Source organism: Danio rerio, chromosome 18, assembly GCF_052040795.2.
Source record: "Danio rerio strain M-AB ecotype USA chromosome 18, GRCz13ab, whole genome shotgun sequence".
NCBI classification, from domain to species: Eukaryota; Metazoa; Chordata; class Actinopteri; order Cypriniformes; family Danionidae; genus Danio; species Danio rerio.
Window position 1 is genome coordinate 30,446,606 of NC_141038.1, and position 16,325 is coordinate 30,462,930.

The 16,325-nt window shown below is 37.6% G+C and overlaps 1 protein-coding gene across 1 annotated transcript in view; it reads left to right on the plus strand.

Moving 5' to 3' along the window:
• The window catches only part of spon1a (spondin 1a), a 316,060-nt gene that overhangs the window by 285,229 nt on the left and 14,506 nt on the right, over window positions 1–16,325 (plus strand). The window contains 4 exon segments of the mRNA NM_131515.1: window positions 2,721–2,922; window positions 5,199–5,339; window positions 5,754–5,829; window positions 8,375–8,557. Of these exon segments, the coding sequence (NP_571590.1) occupies window positions 2,721–2,922; window positions 5,199–5,339; window positions 5,754–5,829; window positions 8,375–8,557 (602 nt within the window).

A 16,325-nucleotide genomic window follows, 5' to 3' on the forward strand; every position in this document is an offset into this window, starting at 1 on the left:
TTCCCGAGTCCTCGCTCCTTTTTCCCCATTTCCCATCCACAACCCTGACACTATTGGATTAACATCAGTGTTATACATCCTAGTATTTCTTCTATGTTTACTCTTCATTCTTAGTCCCTTAGTTAATCTGGGGTGAACCGCCAACTTATCCAGCATATTTGTTTTTGCAGCAGATGCCCTTCCAGCTGCAACCCATCACTGGGAAACACCCATACACACTCATACAATACGGTCAATTTTATCTTACCCAATTCACCTGTACTGCACTCCTTTGCACTTGTGAGGGAAGCCGGAGCACGCAAACACAAGGAGAACATGCAAACTCCACACAGAAATGCTAACTGACCCAGCTGAGGTTCAAACCAGCAACCTTCTTGCTGTAAGGCAAACGTGCTACCCACTATGCCATTGCATCGCCCGTGTGTTGACTAGTTTATCTTTAGTTTTGGTTGAGTCCGTATTGAGATTAGCCATATCAATTTTGCTCCTTTGATGGTCCACATTGTGCCAAATTTTAGATTTGGCTCTTAAGTTGGAGATCCCCTTTTACTGTGTAAAAGAACTTCCTCTCATAGCTCAACTCACAACTACATGACCATAGAGCTCTTCCCAGAATCCACTGCAGCCCCTGACCTTATGTCACTCTGCCAACCCATTTCCTGTGAATCCACAGCCTGTGGCCGACCACTTATTCCATTTTAGAGGTTCCAATTCTTCTTTTTTCCTCTTTAAAATGATTCTGTTTAGAGATGTAACAATACACAAAGCTCACAATTTGATATGATCCACAATCTGATGCTACAATATGATTTTTTTTTTTACTTTTTTAGCAAAAAATATATTTGAGACAATTTCACTTTATAAATATACACCGTGTATATGCAATAGACAGGAACAAGTATACTGCATATGTATGTCTTATTAATAAATTATTTCATTGTTCATTCATCATTCATTTTCCTTTGGCTTATTCTATATTCCAGAGGTCGCCTCAGCAGAATGAACTGCCAATTATTAAAACAAAAGCTGAAACAAAAGCTTCCAAATATGGGACACACCCATACCCACTCATTCACACACACACACACACACACACACACACACACACACACACACACACACACACACACACACACCCTTATACACTACAGACAATTTAGTTTATTCAATTCCTTTACCATTTAGCACATGTCTTTGGACTGTCGGGAAAACTGGAGCAACCATCGGAAACCCATGTCAACAAGGGGAGCACATGCAAACTACCCACAGAAATGTCAACTGATCAAGCCAGGACTTGAGCCAGCAACCTTTTTGCTGTAAGGTGGCAGAGCTAATCACTGTGCTGTAATGATGATATTTTTGTCAGCTGAATATTTGGTTCATCCCTAATAAAAAATAAATAAATAAATAAATAAATAAATAAATAAATAAATAAATAAATAAATAAATAAATAAATAAATAAATACATACATACATACATACATACATACATACATACATACATACATACATAAATAAATGAAATAATAAAATAAATAAAATAAAATAAGGCCCAAATCAAGCTTTCACTAACTCATTCTCGGTCAGCCAAGGATCTCTGAACTTTGACTTGAACTTAGCTGTGCTTTGGTCTTCCAATCTCTTGTATCTTTTATGTACTCTGGCTCTCTTTTATTTATTTATATATATATATATAAATATATATATATATATATATATATATATATATATATATATATATATATATATATATATATATATATATATTTTATTTTTTTTTTATTATTTATTTATTTTTTTTGGCTTCACCATCAGCTCCAGAGAATATTTGTGTTCTTCTAGAAGCCCCATGATCTTCACTTTATATATATACATATACATATACATATACATATATTGATTAGCATTGGTTCACTCTGCTTATCCTTTTTGTTCGTATGTTTACAGCAAAGTACTTTGTCTTACAGACTAATTTTCCCCTGTATTAAAAAAAAAAAAGCTTATTTTACATGCCAGTGGAATTTGTTGAAATCTTGACAAACTCTCAAAGTTTGTTGTTGCTTACATGTATAATGGAGTTTAATAACTAGTTTTACAAACTGTAACTTTTTCATTAATGAAAAGCTAGGACAAGTATTATGCACCAGTTCACTATTCTACTGAATGAGGGATAAAGACAGAGGGAGAGGCCGGTTCAGCAGTGTAATTACCAGATAAGAGGTATTATGATGAGAAAATATCAGTCAGAGTGGTGGCAACAAAAGGAATCCCACTTTCATTTTCAAGAGGAGAGCACAATGGCTACACATTTAGACCCACACTCCTCCATCATCTATTTTGGTGAGAAGAAGAAAAAATACTGCTTGTTATATTTTTACACCTCCGTGCTTGACTGCTTTCTCTTGTCTTTTTTTCCTTGACCATGTTTTACCCTTCTTGTGATGGACTTATTTTTGTTACATTTTTAATCAGCATCAAAATCAATCCAATAAATTTTTTTATTAGTATTTTACTTTTAGCTATTTGAATCATAAAAAATGGTAGTGCTTCGTTATCTTTCAAATTATATTGTAAACAAAATAATTGAGAAGAGAGAAAATAGGCTTTACTTTATTCAAGCTAACTTTTTTTCTTTTTTTTTATATAATGTTTTCTTTTAAATGCATTTTTGTGATATACCTTATTGATGTGTATTCACCTGGTTTTCTCTTCCCTGCAGTCGAGCAGCTCCATCAGCCGAGTTCTCAGTGGACCGCACACGTCACCTGATGTCCTTTTTAACCATGCTTGGTCCCAGTCCTGACTGGAATGTGGGTCTGTCATCCGAAGACCTCTGCACCAGAGAGTGTGGCTGGGTCCAGAAGGTGGTTCAGGACCTCATCCCATGGGACGCAGGAACAGACAGCGGGGTCTCTTATGAGGTGAGCACAAATCAAAAGAGATACATTAGGGCCCAAATGTCTGACACCAGTTTAATATATATATATATATATATATATATATATATATATATATATATATATATATATATATATATATATATACTGTTGATGTGTTACAAAATAAGGAGAATACACACACCCACACACAATCAAATGCTGTATATACTGTATTGGAGTCCTGATGGGGAGGTAACATCCGATTCCAATTAAGTCTCAGACCACATAATCGTAAATCAGGCCCGATTACGATTCACTGGGTCAGTTGGCAGTTCTGTGTGGTTTGCATGTTCTCCCTGTGTTCACGTGGGTTTCCACCAGGTTCTCTGGTTTCCATCACAGTCCAAAGACATGTGCTACAGTGGTGTAAAGTAACTAATTACAGATACTCAAATTACTGTGATTGAGTAGTTTTACTCAGGATTTGTATTTTACTAAGTGCTTTTACTTTCCCTTAATTACATTTTTAGTGCTGTATCAGTACTTTTACTCCACTACTTTCCTTCAACCTGCAGTCACTACTTTTTTTTTTTTTTTGGTCAATGGGGATTAGAAAAATCTGTCCTGCAAGTCCAATCAAATGGCACATAGAAGGTAAAATCACATCACATTGAAAGACCTCAAGACGTTGAATCATTAAAAGTGTCCAAGAAGAAGTCCAAAATCTTTAGACGTATTGACCCAGAGACTGTTGAGATGCATGTCACTGATGAGAAGGTGACGGATGTTTACTGTATGATGACCAAAATGGCCTTAAGATTGAAGTTGTACCTTAATGTCATGGAAACGATGCATTTTGTTTGGAGATGAAAATCGAATTGACGTAAGAACTCAATGTCAGGCCAATCTCAATGTCCAACCTAACACCAAACAAATTTCAAAGCCTAATGCTTTTACAGCTCGACATTGTGCAGACTTTACTATTATGATGTCTATCAGATGTTGGATTTTGGTTGCCATATCTAATGAATAAATATCAGTATTTGACATCAGTATGATGTTGGTTTAAGATGTTGGCTCGACGTTGGATTTTGGTCATTTTCCAACACAGCCTAAAGTCGAAAAAATATCACGTCATTTGACGTCGTTATTGTACATCAAAATAACATTGTCTTTAGATGCTGGCTAGACATTAAATTTTGGTCACATGAAATGACAACCTGAATCTTACCTAATATTAAAGTCTTTTGATGTTGTGTGCAAGCTGAGAAGAAAATGAATTAATAAATTAAATAAATAATAAAATTAAAAATAAAAATAAATAAAAAAGTAAATACATAGATAATATTTACATATGAAAAAAGTATTTGGTTGAGGTATTTCTAATCTCTAAAATCTTCTGTCTGCTTAAATAAAAACTATTGATTGGTATATTTAATGAGTAAATTGTTTATTTGATTTGTTTATTAATTGTTGCTTGTTTACACCTTTCAGTTTAGCCTAATACTTTTTATCCCACTTTGTGAAAACTTTAATTTATTTTCAATCTGCATACACATCATGAAAACAAATTGCATTAAATGAGTTTTCTCTGTGTTACTAACAGAACACAATTAAAAATAGAAGGAAAGAAAAAACATGATTTAATTAAAAAAGGAAGACTTAATTTTTAGCTTCAGTCTAGTGTAGCTTGATTCTGCCATCTGCTGGTGTGTTATCTGAATTTGCTTCAAATAGCATCTTTTCAAAGGATGATACTTTTTTATTTTAAATACTGAAATGTTACTTCCTTTACTACAGAGGTTGTGTGGTTAAGTAATGTTAATGACAGTTGCTGTCAATAAAGCTCATATTGCATTGTTGTACTATGTGATGTTGTGACTAGAAACATTCCTTTTATTGTATCTGGTCAAAACATGTATTTATTATTTATTTATTCCACACAGAACCGCTGAGGAGTTCTGTTCATATACTGTCATTTGTATTGCCCCCTGGTCGTGTGTGTTATATTCGACCTCTCTCAGCGACCTTGTTGTTGACTGCAGAGCTAATCTCTCTTTTCAAAGCCCGAAGGCTTTCTATGGTGGCCTTTTTGCTGTGTGAGGTGATTGTAAACTGCAAAAATAAGAAATAACTATGTTGGACTCCAATTTTAATTATTTTATATGTGATTATTGAACAAATATCCAGTGACTAATAATAACCTCCAATAATAATTTTATGGTGAAAGTGCAGCTTGTACATTCTGAAGAAGCAACTTTAGAACATTATGAGAAGGTGGATTAATTTGTAAAATGGTTTCTTTTTATGTGCCATAGTCTCCCAACAAGTCTACAGCACCCCAGGAGAAAATCCGTCCCCTCACGAGTTTAGATCATCCACAAAGCCCTTTCTATGACCCGGAGGGTGGCGCAATTACTCCCGTGGCCAGGCTTGTTGTGGAGAGAATTGCCCGAAAGGTTTGTTTTCTTTTCTTGTTTTAGAAAAAATCCATTTCAAAAGAAAATTATGTTTTTGTTTTGTTTTTTGTTGTTGTTTTGTTGGTTTTACTACTGTGCAAAGCAACTCTGCATTATTTATTTCATGAAACTCTATAAACTGAGAGCTAAAATATCTTGACAATAACAGATCATGCATATTTATAAAGCCAGCGTGTCACAGTAGTGTCCTGAAAGTATTAAAAGTCATGCATTCTCTAATGGTGAAGAACTAAAGATGAAATGAAGAGTTAAAGCAGTCAGTATCATGTTCTTCACAGTTTTTTCTTGTATCTTTTTCTTCTTCCTCTTCTTATTTTTGTTCAATCAGATGATTGAATGATGGACATGATTTAAAGTCTGTTGAAAGTTGAAATTGTTTTCTGATGTCTGCAGGGTGAGCAGTGCAACATTGTGCCTGATAATGTGGACGACATTGTGGCTGACATTGCCCAGGAGGAAAAAGAAGAAGGTTTGCATCTCTTTATCTTTTCATCTAATGCGACCTTGAGAGAGAGAAAGAGAGAGAGATGGGGAGAGAGAGTTTTTATTTATTTATTTTACTACTACTACTATGTTTTTATTAAATATATATATATATATATATATATATATATATATATATATATATATATATATATATATATATATATATATATATATATATATATATATATATATATATATATATATTCTTTTTAATGTGAACTTTATAGATGCTTTGGGGGCACGACTGTGGCTCAGTGGTTAGCACTGTCACCTCACAGCAAGAAAGTAGCTGGTTCGAGTCCTGACTGGGCCAGTTGGCATTTCTGTGTGGAGTTTGCATGTTCTCCCTGTGTTCGTGTGAGTTTCCCCCAAAGTCCAAAGACATGCACCACATCTGAATTGTATAAAATAAACTGGCCATAGTGTATGTGTGTACCTATGTTTCCCACTACTGGGTTATGGCTGGAAGGTAAATTGACATCCGCTGCTTAAAACATATGCTGAAATAGTTGGTGGATCATTCCGCTGTGGCAGCATCTGAAATAGTAACTAACCCTAAGAAAATCTAACTAATAAATAAATAACTTCTATTTATTATTTTCCTGCTTAGTCCCTTAATTCATCAGGGATGAACTTTTATATCAACTTATCCAACGTATGATTTACACAGCGAATGCCCTTCCATCTGCAACCCAGTACTGGAAAACATCCATACACATCTTATTAACAAACATACACTATGGTCAATTTTGTTAATTCAATTCACCTAAATAGCATGTCTTTGAACTGTGGGGAAAACCACAGCACCCGGAGAAAACCCACGCAAACATGGGGAGAACATGCATTTACCACACAGAAATTTCAACTGACCCAGCCAGGACTCAAACCAGCAACATTATTGCTGTGACGCAACAGTGCCAACCACTGAGCCAGAGAGAGAGAGAGATAGCTGTGCCAAATATTTGCCAAAAGTGGCCCACATATGTCTTAAGATAACTGGGCTACATTTGCACCTACTCATGTAAGCCACTTTAGGTTTAGACCCAGATTTACCCTTAAACGACTATGCCAAAATGTTGCTGTGGCCCACATGTATCCTCCATCATTTGGGCCAAATTTATTACATTTATTACATTTTGCCATAAGTGTCCCCCGCTTTGACAATGTACAGATGGGCCATTTCAGGCTCACATTCATTTTGTCTTGGTTAAAGGAAGACCACCAGTACAGCATAACTGCCTAATGTGGCCCACATTTGTATGCTATCTGGCAGTGTATCTTTTTGTCTTATGTTGCTTAAATGGTCATCATTCAATTTTCAAGACTAATAAAGTTGGCAAGTGAGCCTCGCTAAGTAAAAGAATGCTTATTAAGATGTTTAATGCTGCTTTCTATGATAGAAAAAAAAATCCTATTGCACAAATTTTGTTTTGGGGTCAGTCAATAGCTTGGGCCAGCCACTGGCCATGCCCACCCTGTCCCCCAGTTAAATTACACTTATAGCTCATCAATGAAAGGACATGACTGTAATGAGCTGAGCTCTCTAATTGAACTTTTACACCTACACTTTTAATTAATCCTTTGTGATTTTTTATTTATTTTAATTTTTTATTGTATTTATATCTTCGCTACTAAGGTACATTTAATCAATGTTTAGCGATTAAGTGAATTTAAATGGCATCATATTGTTGGTAGTTGAATTTTAACAGTTAGCTGGTTAAGCAGTTAGCCTGCCTTGGACCAGGTTAGTTTTGAAGCAGAAGTTGCCATGAGTTTAATTTATGAAATCATTTATAAGTCTGCCTTTTCAAAATATGCCTGGCTTGTTCTCTTGTTTAATGGAACAGCTCCCTTGACTTACTGAAGAAACTGTGATGTCTCAATAGGGCTCTTTCTGACTGAATAAAGGATAAATAAAGATCTGGTACAGAGGTTACTTGTATGTTGTTTGCAGCGACAGTGTGATATTTTCAGAGAGCATGAGTGTGATTTGTATGTCTATACTGGTTATAGCAAGTCTCCGCAAGGCTCTGTACCATTAATTAAAGGAGCAGCAGCAACGTAGCAGATATGCTGCCGACACCAACCACATATACATATTAATTATCATGTTATTATCTCAGAGGAGACACAATGACTGGTGTGGAGTGGTTAGCACTGTCACCTCACAGCAAGAAGTTCGCTAGTCCGAACCCTGGCTGGGCCAGTTGGCATTTCTATGTGGAGTTTGCATATTCTCCCGGTGTTTGTATGGGTTTCCTCCATGTGCTCCGGTTTCCTCCACAGTCCAAAGACATGGGGTACAGGTGAACTGAATAAATTAAATTGGCTGTAGTGTGTTTGTGTGCATGTGACAGTGTATGTGCGTTTCCTAGTACTTCCCAGTACAATTCATTAAGCTGTGGCAATACCCCTGATGAATAAAGGGACTAAACTGAAGGAATATGAATGACTGAATGAATTTTTCATATAGTTTTCATGACAGAATCACACTTTTTTATTATCCTGCTTCTATTGTGTTTTCTCAGATGACACTCCAGAGACGTGTATCTACTCCAACTGGTCTCCATGGTCTGCATGTAGCTCCTCGACATGTGAGAAGGGGAAGAGGATGAGGCAGAGGATGCTGAAGGCGCAGCTGGATCTCAGTGTGCCCTGTCCACATACACAAGACTTTGAGCCCTGCATGGGGCCCGGCTGCAGTGATGAAGGTCAGTTACAAAAGCACACCAAATCAAGGTTTCATGTCTTGCTGTTATTTGTTTTTTTCCAGTTTCTCTCATTGAATAGAACAACAAAGTAGCAAAACTACATGAAGTGATGACAATTATGCTTATACGCATAGACATGTGATTTAAAAAAACAAAAAAACAAATACATAGCCCTTACATAACTGGCTTATAAGACTTATGTGATACAGCAATGGTCCTCAACCACCAGGCCGCAGAAGAAATCATTATTTATTTCCATTTTATTTATTATCTGAGTCTGAAAATTATTTCATTTTGAAAAGTCTTTCATTTTGAAAAATGACCATATTCTCTCACTTACATCTCGGTCACTTGAGCGCCCAATTTTAACCCCTAAGCAGCAAAATGAGTAAGAAACAAAAGTCTTTGTAAAGTTTATTTGCTAAGTGGAAAAAACCCAGTGAAGGACCCACAAACTGCCAAGGAATATATCTGCAACCCATCTGTCAACAAATCAGTTGAAACCAACATGTCTGTGCAACAAGATCAACCGCTGGAGATCACAAATGAAGGCGACCTTTTAGGGGCCTTTGCATATTGCGTCTTTTCTGTAGTTCGCACAAATTTGTTGTTTCCAATAGAGGTGCATAGCTTGCATGCACAATAGTGTGATGTGCTTGCGCCTTCCAGATGCACCCAGTTAAATGAATTCCGAAGAGCACACCATGAGTCACATGCAGTGGTGCCCCCAGAAAAATTTTTTAGGGGTGGCCAGAAGAGGCCACACCAAATCTTTTACAATTATTATTATTATAAATAAATAACAAAAATCAATCCTAGGGCGACACAGTGGCACAGTAGGTAGTGCTGTCGCCTCACAGCAAGAAAGCCGCTGGTTCGAGCCTCGGCTGGGTCAGTTGGCGTTTCTGTGTGGAGTTTGTATGTTCACCCTGCCTTCGCGTGGGTTTCCTCCGGGTGCTCCGGTTTCCCCCACAGTCCAAAGACATGCGGTACAGGTGAATTGGGTAGGCTAAATTGTCTGTAGTGTATGAGTGTGAATGAGTGTGTGTGGATGTTTCACAGAGATGGGTTGCGGCTAGAAGGACATCCGCTGCAAAAAAAAAAAAAACGTGCTGGATAAGTTGGCAATTCATTCCACTGTGGTGACCCTGGAATAATAAAGGCACTAAGCCAAAAAGAAAATTTATGAATGAATGAATGAATGATTGAATGAATGAAACAATGAATGAATCAATGAATAAATCAATGAAAATCAATCCTAAATGTTATGGACATCAATGTAACAACTGGAGTGATATGCTAAGATCACTTAAGAAGTCTTTTGCATGAATATTAGTATGATAATTCTATAGAATACAAATTTTTTTTATAGAATGATCAGTGAACTCATGGCTGAGAATTAATGTTATGAAGTCTTACCTTCCTGACTCATTATTCCTTCTTTTTGCTTTGTGGCCATGCTTAGTAAAAGTTACATCATCACCATATTATATAAACTTTAGTTTTGCCTACTCAGTGCATGTCGACACCTCTGCACAAAAGACTGTTACTCGCTTTCACGGTGCATGAGCGGCGCATATTTTATCGGCATGCCTGCAAACAACTGGGATTCACACAGGAGTGCGTGAGGCACACAGGAATGGTTTTCAGCGCGCATGTGTTAGTTAGCTTTCACCAACATTGTTTCGGTTGCACATAGAGAACTCATTCAAAAGATGCCAACTGTGAATGGCCCATAACATCTTTATTCTGTGATTGCCATTCTAAGTTAATACACCTGCATAAAGTAATTTGTATGTCAATGCTTTAACTAGTAGGGATGTTTTTTTTTTTTTTTTTTTTTGCACTGTCTCCTTCTGTCGCCCCCAGCAAGATGCCCCTTTGGACGATTGCCCATATTACCCATGCCTAAATCCGCCACTAGGGGAGGGGGAGGGGCAGTGAATCAGCTACGCCAGTGACACCAACAATATATTGGTTGCTGCATTTAATTTATTTATTTATTATTTAAATATTGGGGATTTACATAAGTAAAATTAAATTATTAATATCAACAGCAAAATCATATTGGTGTGGCCACAGGGATGGCCAGAGTTTACCCAGGGGTGGCCGTGGGGCCCCTGGTCACATGACAAGAAATGACAGATTAACTTCAGCTTGTATGGAATGTACACATTTCAGTAGTCTAATTATTCCAAACAAAACAAACACAGAACACCCAAACACTGCAGTGCTTTGTATTTATTTATTTTTTTTCCAGAAATGAAACTTGTATCAGAGTAGCAGCAATGTTTTGTCAGCTATATTGTCATATTAAAGGGACATATTGCCAATAAATAAAGGACAGTTTTTGTGCAGTTCTTTGCACAGCATGGAATAAATACCACAACATATCTTTGCTGTATCTAGTATTTGTAAATGAATAAATTTGCCTCACTTAGTTCACTTTGTACATTGGGTGTTAATAGGAATGACAGATGAGACTCTGATTTATTCTTTTGGTTTATTCTCAAAACACACCTATAACTCATTAAAACAAATAAGCTCAACCCTTTTAGACCATGTGTCATGGCGCAAAGCAGATTTTTCCGTCTTTATATTAGCAAAAATGGATTCTGACACGCCCTGAATGCGTTTGGGCCCTGTTGCACTTTGCGCATGGATCATCAGAATAGGGCCCTTTATGTTTTGAAAGCTATTAGCTGAGGAATGCATTTTCAGTAAGACTAACTTGACATATCGCGAATAGCTTTGTGAGATCCAAGTGCCAGTAAATAAATATTATAAAACAACTGCCATGTATTATTCCAAACATTGTGTATTTGCACAGTTAAAAGTCTCGAGTAAAGCAGGATTTTATAGAAACTATATTATACAGTAGATGACAGCTGACTTCAGGAAGAAAATCAAAAATTATGCTGGCATCCAAACTGAATACTCTATGCTTAGACCCACAAACCAATTACTGTACACCTATAATGTGCAGACAACATTATTATTACAGCTCCAATTTGTCATTCACATTGAGGTAGGTCATTATTTCAGTTTGCTGCTCACCTGGCATATTTGTTGATCTGTGTGAGTGAAGAATAAAGAACATGTAAGCATTTGCACTGAATTTTTTTTTTCCGGACCATATAGTTTGCAGTTATAGTTTTTATAAAAGTCATAGTTCTTTCTTTCTTTCTTTCTTTCTTTCTTTCTTTCTTTCTTTCTTTCTTTCTTTCTTATGCATGTAAATCAAAACTAATTAGTATATTGTTACCCAATTTATTAACGGGCACCTATAGTTAAAAATCTACTTTTCAAGCTGTTTGGACAGACATGTGTGTTGGTTTAGTTTACAGACCATCATATTGGAGTGTAATAAACACACCCAGTCCTTTTTTCCCTTTAACAACATAAAAACGGTGGACCAATTAAAGCAGTTTTGAGGCCGACCGCAACTTGACGTAGTAGTGCGGTTCCCCCGCCTACCAATATTGATTGACAGAAGCGCATTACCATATCCTCAATTTGTTGTTTCACGTCCACCTTTTTCAGCGCGTGAATCAAAGCAATGTCACCAAAGAAACACCCTTGCTTTATTCTTGCATGTAAAGCTCATTGGGCTCAACACAAAAGCCTTCATCGTCGTCCTGCGAATGAGCAACAGAAATTTCACAATTAGTGGCCATTTGCGCTGAACGCGCAGTGAATGCAACGTATCGAGATTTGGGCCAGTAAAAACAACTGAACCACCGAGTCTTTCAGCAATCTCTCCGAATAAACTTGATTGATCTCGGCTGGTGGATCAACATTCACCGCATGATAGCTCTCATTGGCTCAATTGTCTGTAGCTTTAAGTGGATTTGTGAACATGTGTACTTTTCATTGCGTCTTCCTTAACCCTCCTGTAGTTTTCACATGCTGCCTCTTACTTTAGTGTTCCTGGTCAAAATTGACCGGTCTGTTTTAACTGCTCTTATATTAGCACACAAATTATTGTTCTCCACCAATTTTTTATTCAACATTCTTTAGTTGTGAACAATGTCTCAAAGTAGTGTTTAACAAGAATTTACAGAATTGGACATAAAATATCTGCAAAGAAAAAAAATAGTTGCTGAAAATTCATTCATTCATTCATTTTCTTGTCGGCTTAGTCCCTTTATTAATCCAGGTTCGCCACAGCATAATGAACTGCCAACTTATCCAGCAAGTTTTTATGCAGCAGATGCCCTTCCAGCCGCAACCCATCTCTGGGAAACATCCACACACACATTCACACAAACACACACACTCTCATACACTATAGTCAATTTAGCCTACCCAATTCACCTGTACCGCATGTCTTTGGACTGTGGGGGAAACCAGGGCACCCGGAGGAAACCCACGCAAACGCAGGGAGAACATGCAAGCTCCACACAGAAACGCCAACTGAGCCAAGGCTCGAACCAGTGACCCAGCAACCTTCTAGCTGTGAGGCGACAGCACTACCTACTGCACCACTGCTTCACCCATTGCTGAAAATATATTACAAAATAAACAACAGATGACAGAAATCAAAACACTTTGTTTCATTACTAATAATAAACAACTAAGTAAAATAACTATCACAGGGTCAGACCAAAGAAATTGATATTTAAATCCATCTTAATGATTTATCAACCACCAAACCACTAACAAAATGCTATCATTTCCTGTGTTCTGAGTGATCAAATTTTCAGTCCTTCAATTGCACTTTATCAGTGTACTAATATAGGGAATAGTGACTGAGGGTATATACGGTGGGATGGAAACAGAACTAGCACTAGGTATACTTTGGTCATTTTTGAGAGAGATAATAACGGTCTAATACAGGGGTTTTCGAAGTGTGAGGCGCGCCTCCCCTGGGAGGCGCCAGAGCATGTCAGGGGAGGCACAGGAAAAAATATAATATAATAAAAATATTATTATTATGTTTAATTATTATATGTATTTTTTATTATATTTAAACGTTTTAATTAAACAAAGCAAAAAAAAAATAATATGTCAAATATAAGAAAACCTTTTTTACCCAAAAGGCCATAGCTGTGAATTCGCTTCTGTTTGGCAAGCCTGCCAATACATGTATATGCCTGCTAATACAATGGGTCGGTTTCTGAGACCCCCCGATTCAAAGCTGTAATGAAGTTCACGGCCCTTTGGCCGCCGGGAAGAAGGAGGCGGAGAACCGAAGCAGTTTTAAAATGATTTATTAATAACAGTGACGGCTGCTCCTCACGGAGGCTGCTGTCTAAACCAAAACAAACTGAAAGCAAAAGTAAAATATGTCCGGGCCCGGTCCTCTCTCGTCTTCCTCTGCCCTCGTTCCTCCTTTTATGATCCAGAGCTCCTTCCGTGGGATCCGAGGCAGGTGCGCACTGCAGGTGTATCCACTTACGCGGTGGCCTCACTCCGTTCCCACAGTCTGACATCTGTCTGTCTATATATATACTGTATGTATATATATATATATATATATATATATATATATATATGTGTGTGTGTGTGTGTGTGTGTGTGTGTGTGTGTGTGTGTGTGTGTGTGTGTGTGTGTGTGTGTGCGTGCGTGTTTGGGAGGATTGGGGCGCCAATGGATAAGTTGTGTCAAAAGGGAGGCCCACTGTCTTAGACTTTGAAAAACCCTGGTCTAATATAATAAAATAATTGTTGCTAAGCTAAGCTAAAAGTGCTCCTGCTAGATTCAGAGATTGGCTGAACGAAGATTGGCAGAAAGAAAGAAAGAAAGAAAGAAAGAAAGAAAGAAAGAAAGAAAGAAAGAAAGAAAGAAAGAAAGAAAGAAAGAAAGACACACAGATGGGTTCACATAACAGACACCTAGTCTGTGAAGATTTGAAAAATCTGAAAACACTGTTTTATCAGGCAGTTGATTCACGTTGGAGGATCCAACACTTTCATGGCAATTCATGACTTATTGGTTTAGTAGCTAATTTGTATGAATTTGTATGATCTCATTCATACAGTTTTGTACAATTTGCTTATCCCCAAGGACAATTGGGTTTAAGGGTGGGGTTGGGTGCCACGCTTCCTTTTAAAAATCATACATTTTTGTATGACTGAACACATTTTAATTAGCCACTAAACTGACAAAACATAAATAGTTGTTTCCTTGTGAAATCAGGCTGGAGAATCAGCACATAAGCGCATAAAGGAGATGTCTACTTGCAAAAGACAGTGTTCAGTCTGAAGTGAGTGAGTGAGTGAGTGAGTTGGGGTAGTGTGTATGGGGATGTTTTCTGTCTGATGAATATTGCTTGGATATCCATTCATTTTCAATGGCGGTCATTTTTGACTGGGAACACCACAGGTGTAACAAGGTTGATTAAAACACTCAATTCAATGAAAGAGATAATCATCACTTTTATATGTTCAAATGCACAGTGTGGAGGATATCATAAGGTCTTAAGGCAATCAGATGTAAAACACAATATTTATAAGTGATTTATAAATCTGTCAGATTTGACCCTAACATGACAGGAAGGTTAAACTTCAGCCGATTGCATTACCCGCGGTCACAGAAGCTCTCCTTCATCTCAACTGGGGCCGTACTCACACTAGGTACAGTTGCCCCGAACCGGGCCAAAGCATGCTTGTCCCCCCTCCTGTCTCCCCCGACGGCCCGCACTCACACCACAATCGGGCCCCGGCACGCATACGTCATCGCTGCTGTGCTGTTCAGTAAGAAGCGCTCTTACTCAGCAGCACAGTGGAGATTTCTCTAGTTATATAATTTCAGTCGTTTGATATGCAGTGACATGCATTTATTTCGCCAAACAGTCCTTAGGGATGCGGTGACACGCAGTCAGATATTTCGACGAATCTGGTACTTTTGTCGCTCATAAACAATCATAAAGCCCTCGTGCTGCAGGAATGAGGAGGTTTGCTGAAGGTGCACAGTTGTCGTGCAGTGAGGGGTTTGCGCCTTTAATAAACTACGGCAGTTTGCGTTCACTGAACAGTAAGAATGATTAATAAATCCATATGAAAGTCCCTTAAAAGTCACGTCTCGCTTTCAGATTCGGGCTTTGGCGCCTTTTGCGCTCACACTACAAGCATACCGCGCCAAAGCCCAAGTAAACCACGCTCAAGCCCACCTCTTCCAACCTGGCCAGGGCCGGCCAAGTGAACCATGCTTGAGCCCAAAACAGCGCTTTGGTTATAGCTTCAGTCAAAGTTAATCCAGTGTGCGTGGTTATTTGTCTCCATTTACAAACTCTGAACTTTAAACTAACACACAGTTGTCATAACTTTGTTTAGTTGCTGCAGTTTTGATTCGTGCAGAAACATGGAGTTGAGAAGCCTTTATGATTAGTTAACCGTGACGAAATAAAACGCTGTCAATAGTAAAACCGGTTAATCGTTGCATCCCTATACAGATGCATCGTTATTTAGCGGCTGTAAAACTATACAAAGACACAAATGATTTTGTAACTACCACTCTGACATATTCTGGCACATTAGGAATATTGAATCCTCAACAGTAGTCTCTGTTTGGTCTTTGTCCAAGTCTGGGTCGTACATGCATGGTTGAATACTGGTCCTCTCACTCAAGTTGCTTCTCTCTTTCTGTCTGCCTGTCTGTTGCCATACACAAAGCTCTTATTAAATTCTTATTAAATTCATGAGATTCATATTACATTTTAAAAAGAGGGTAAACTAGGTGCCCTTTAAATGAAAAGGATGTGGTCTATCATCCCAAAATGCTACTTTATGAAGTCCCTATCATTATAAACTTTTGCTTTTTCTTC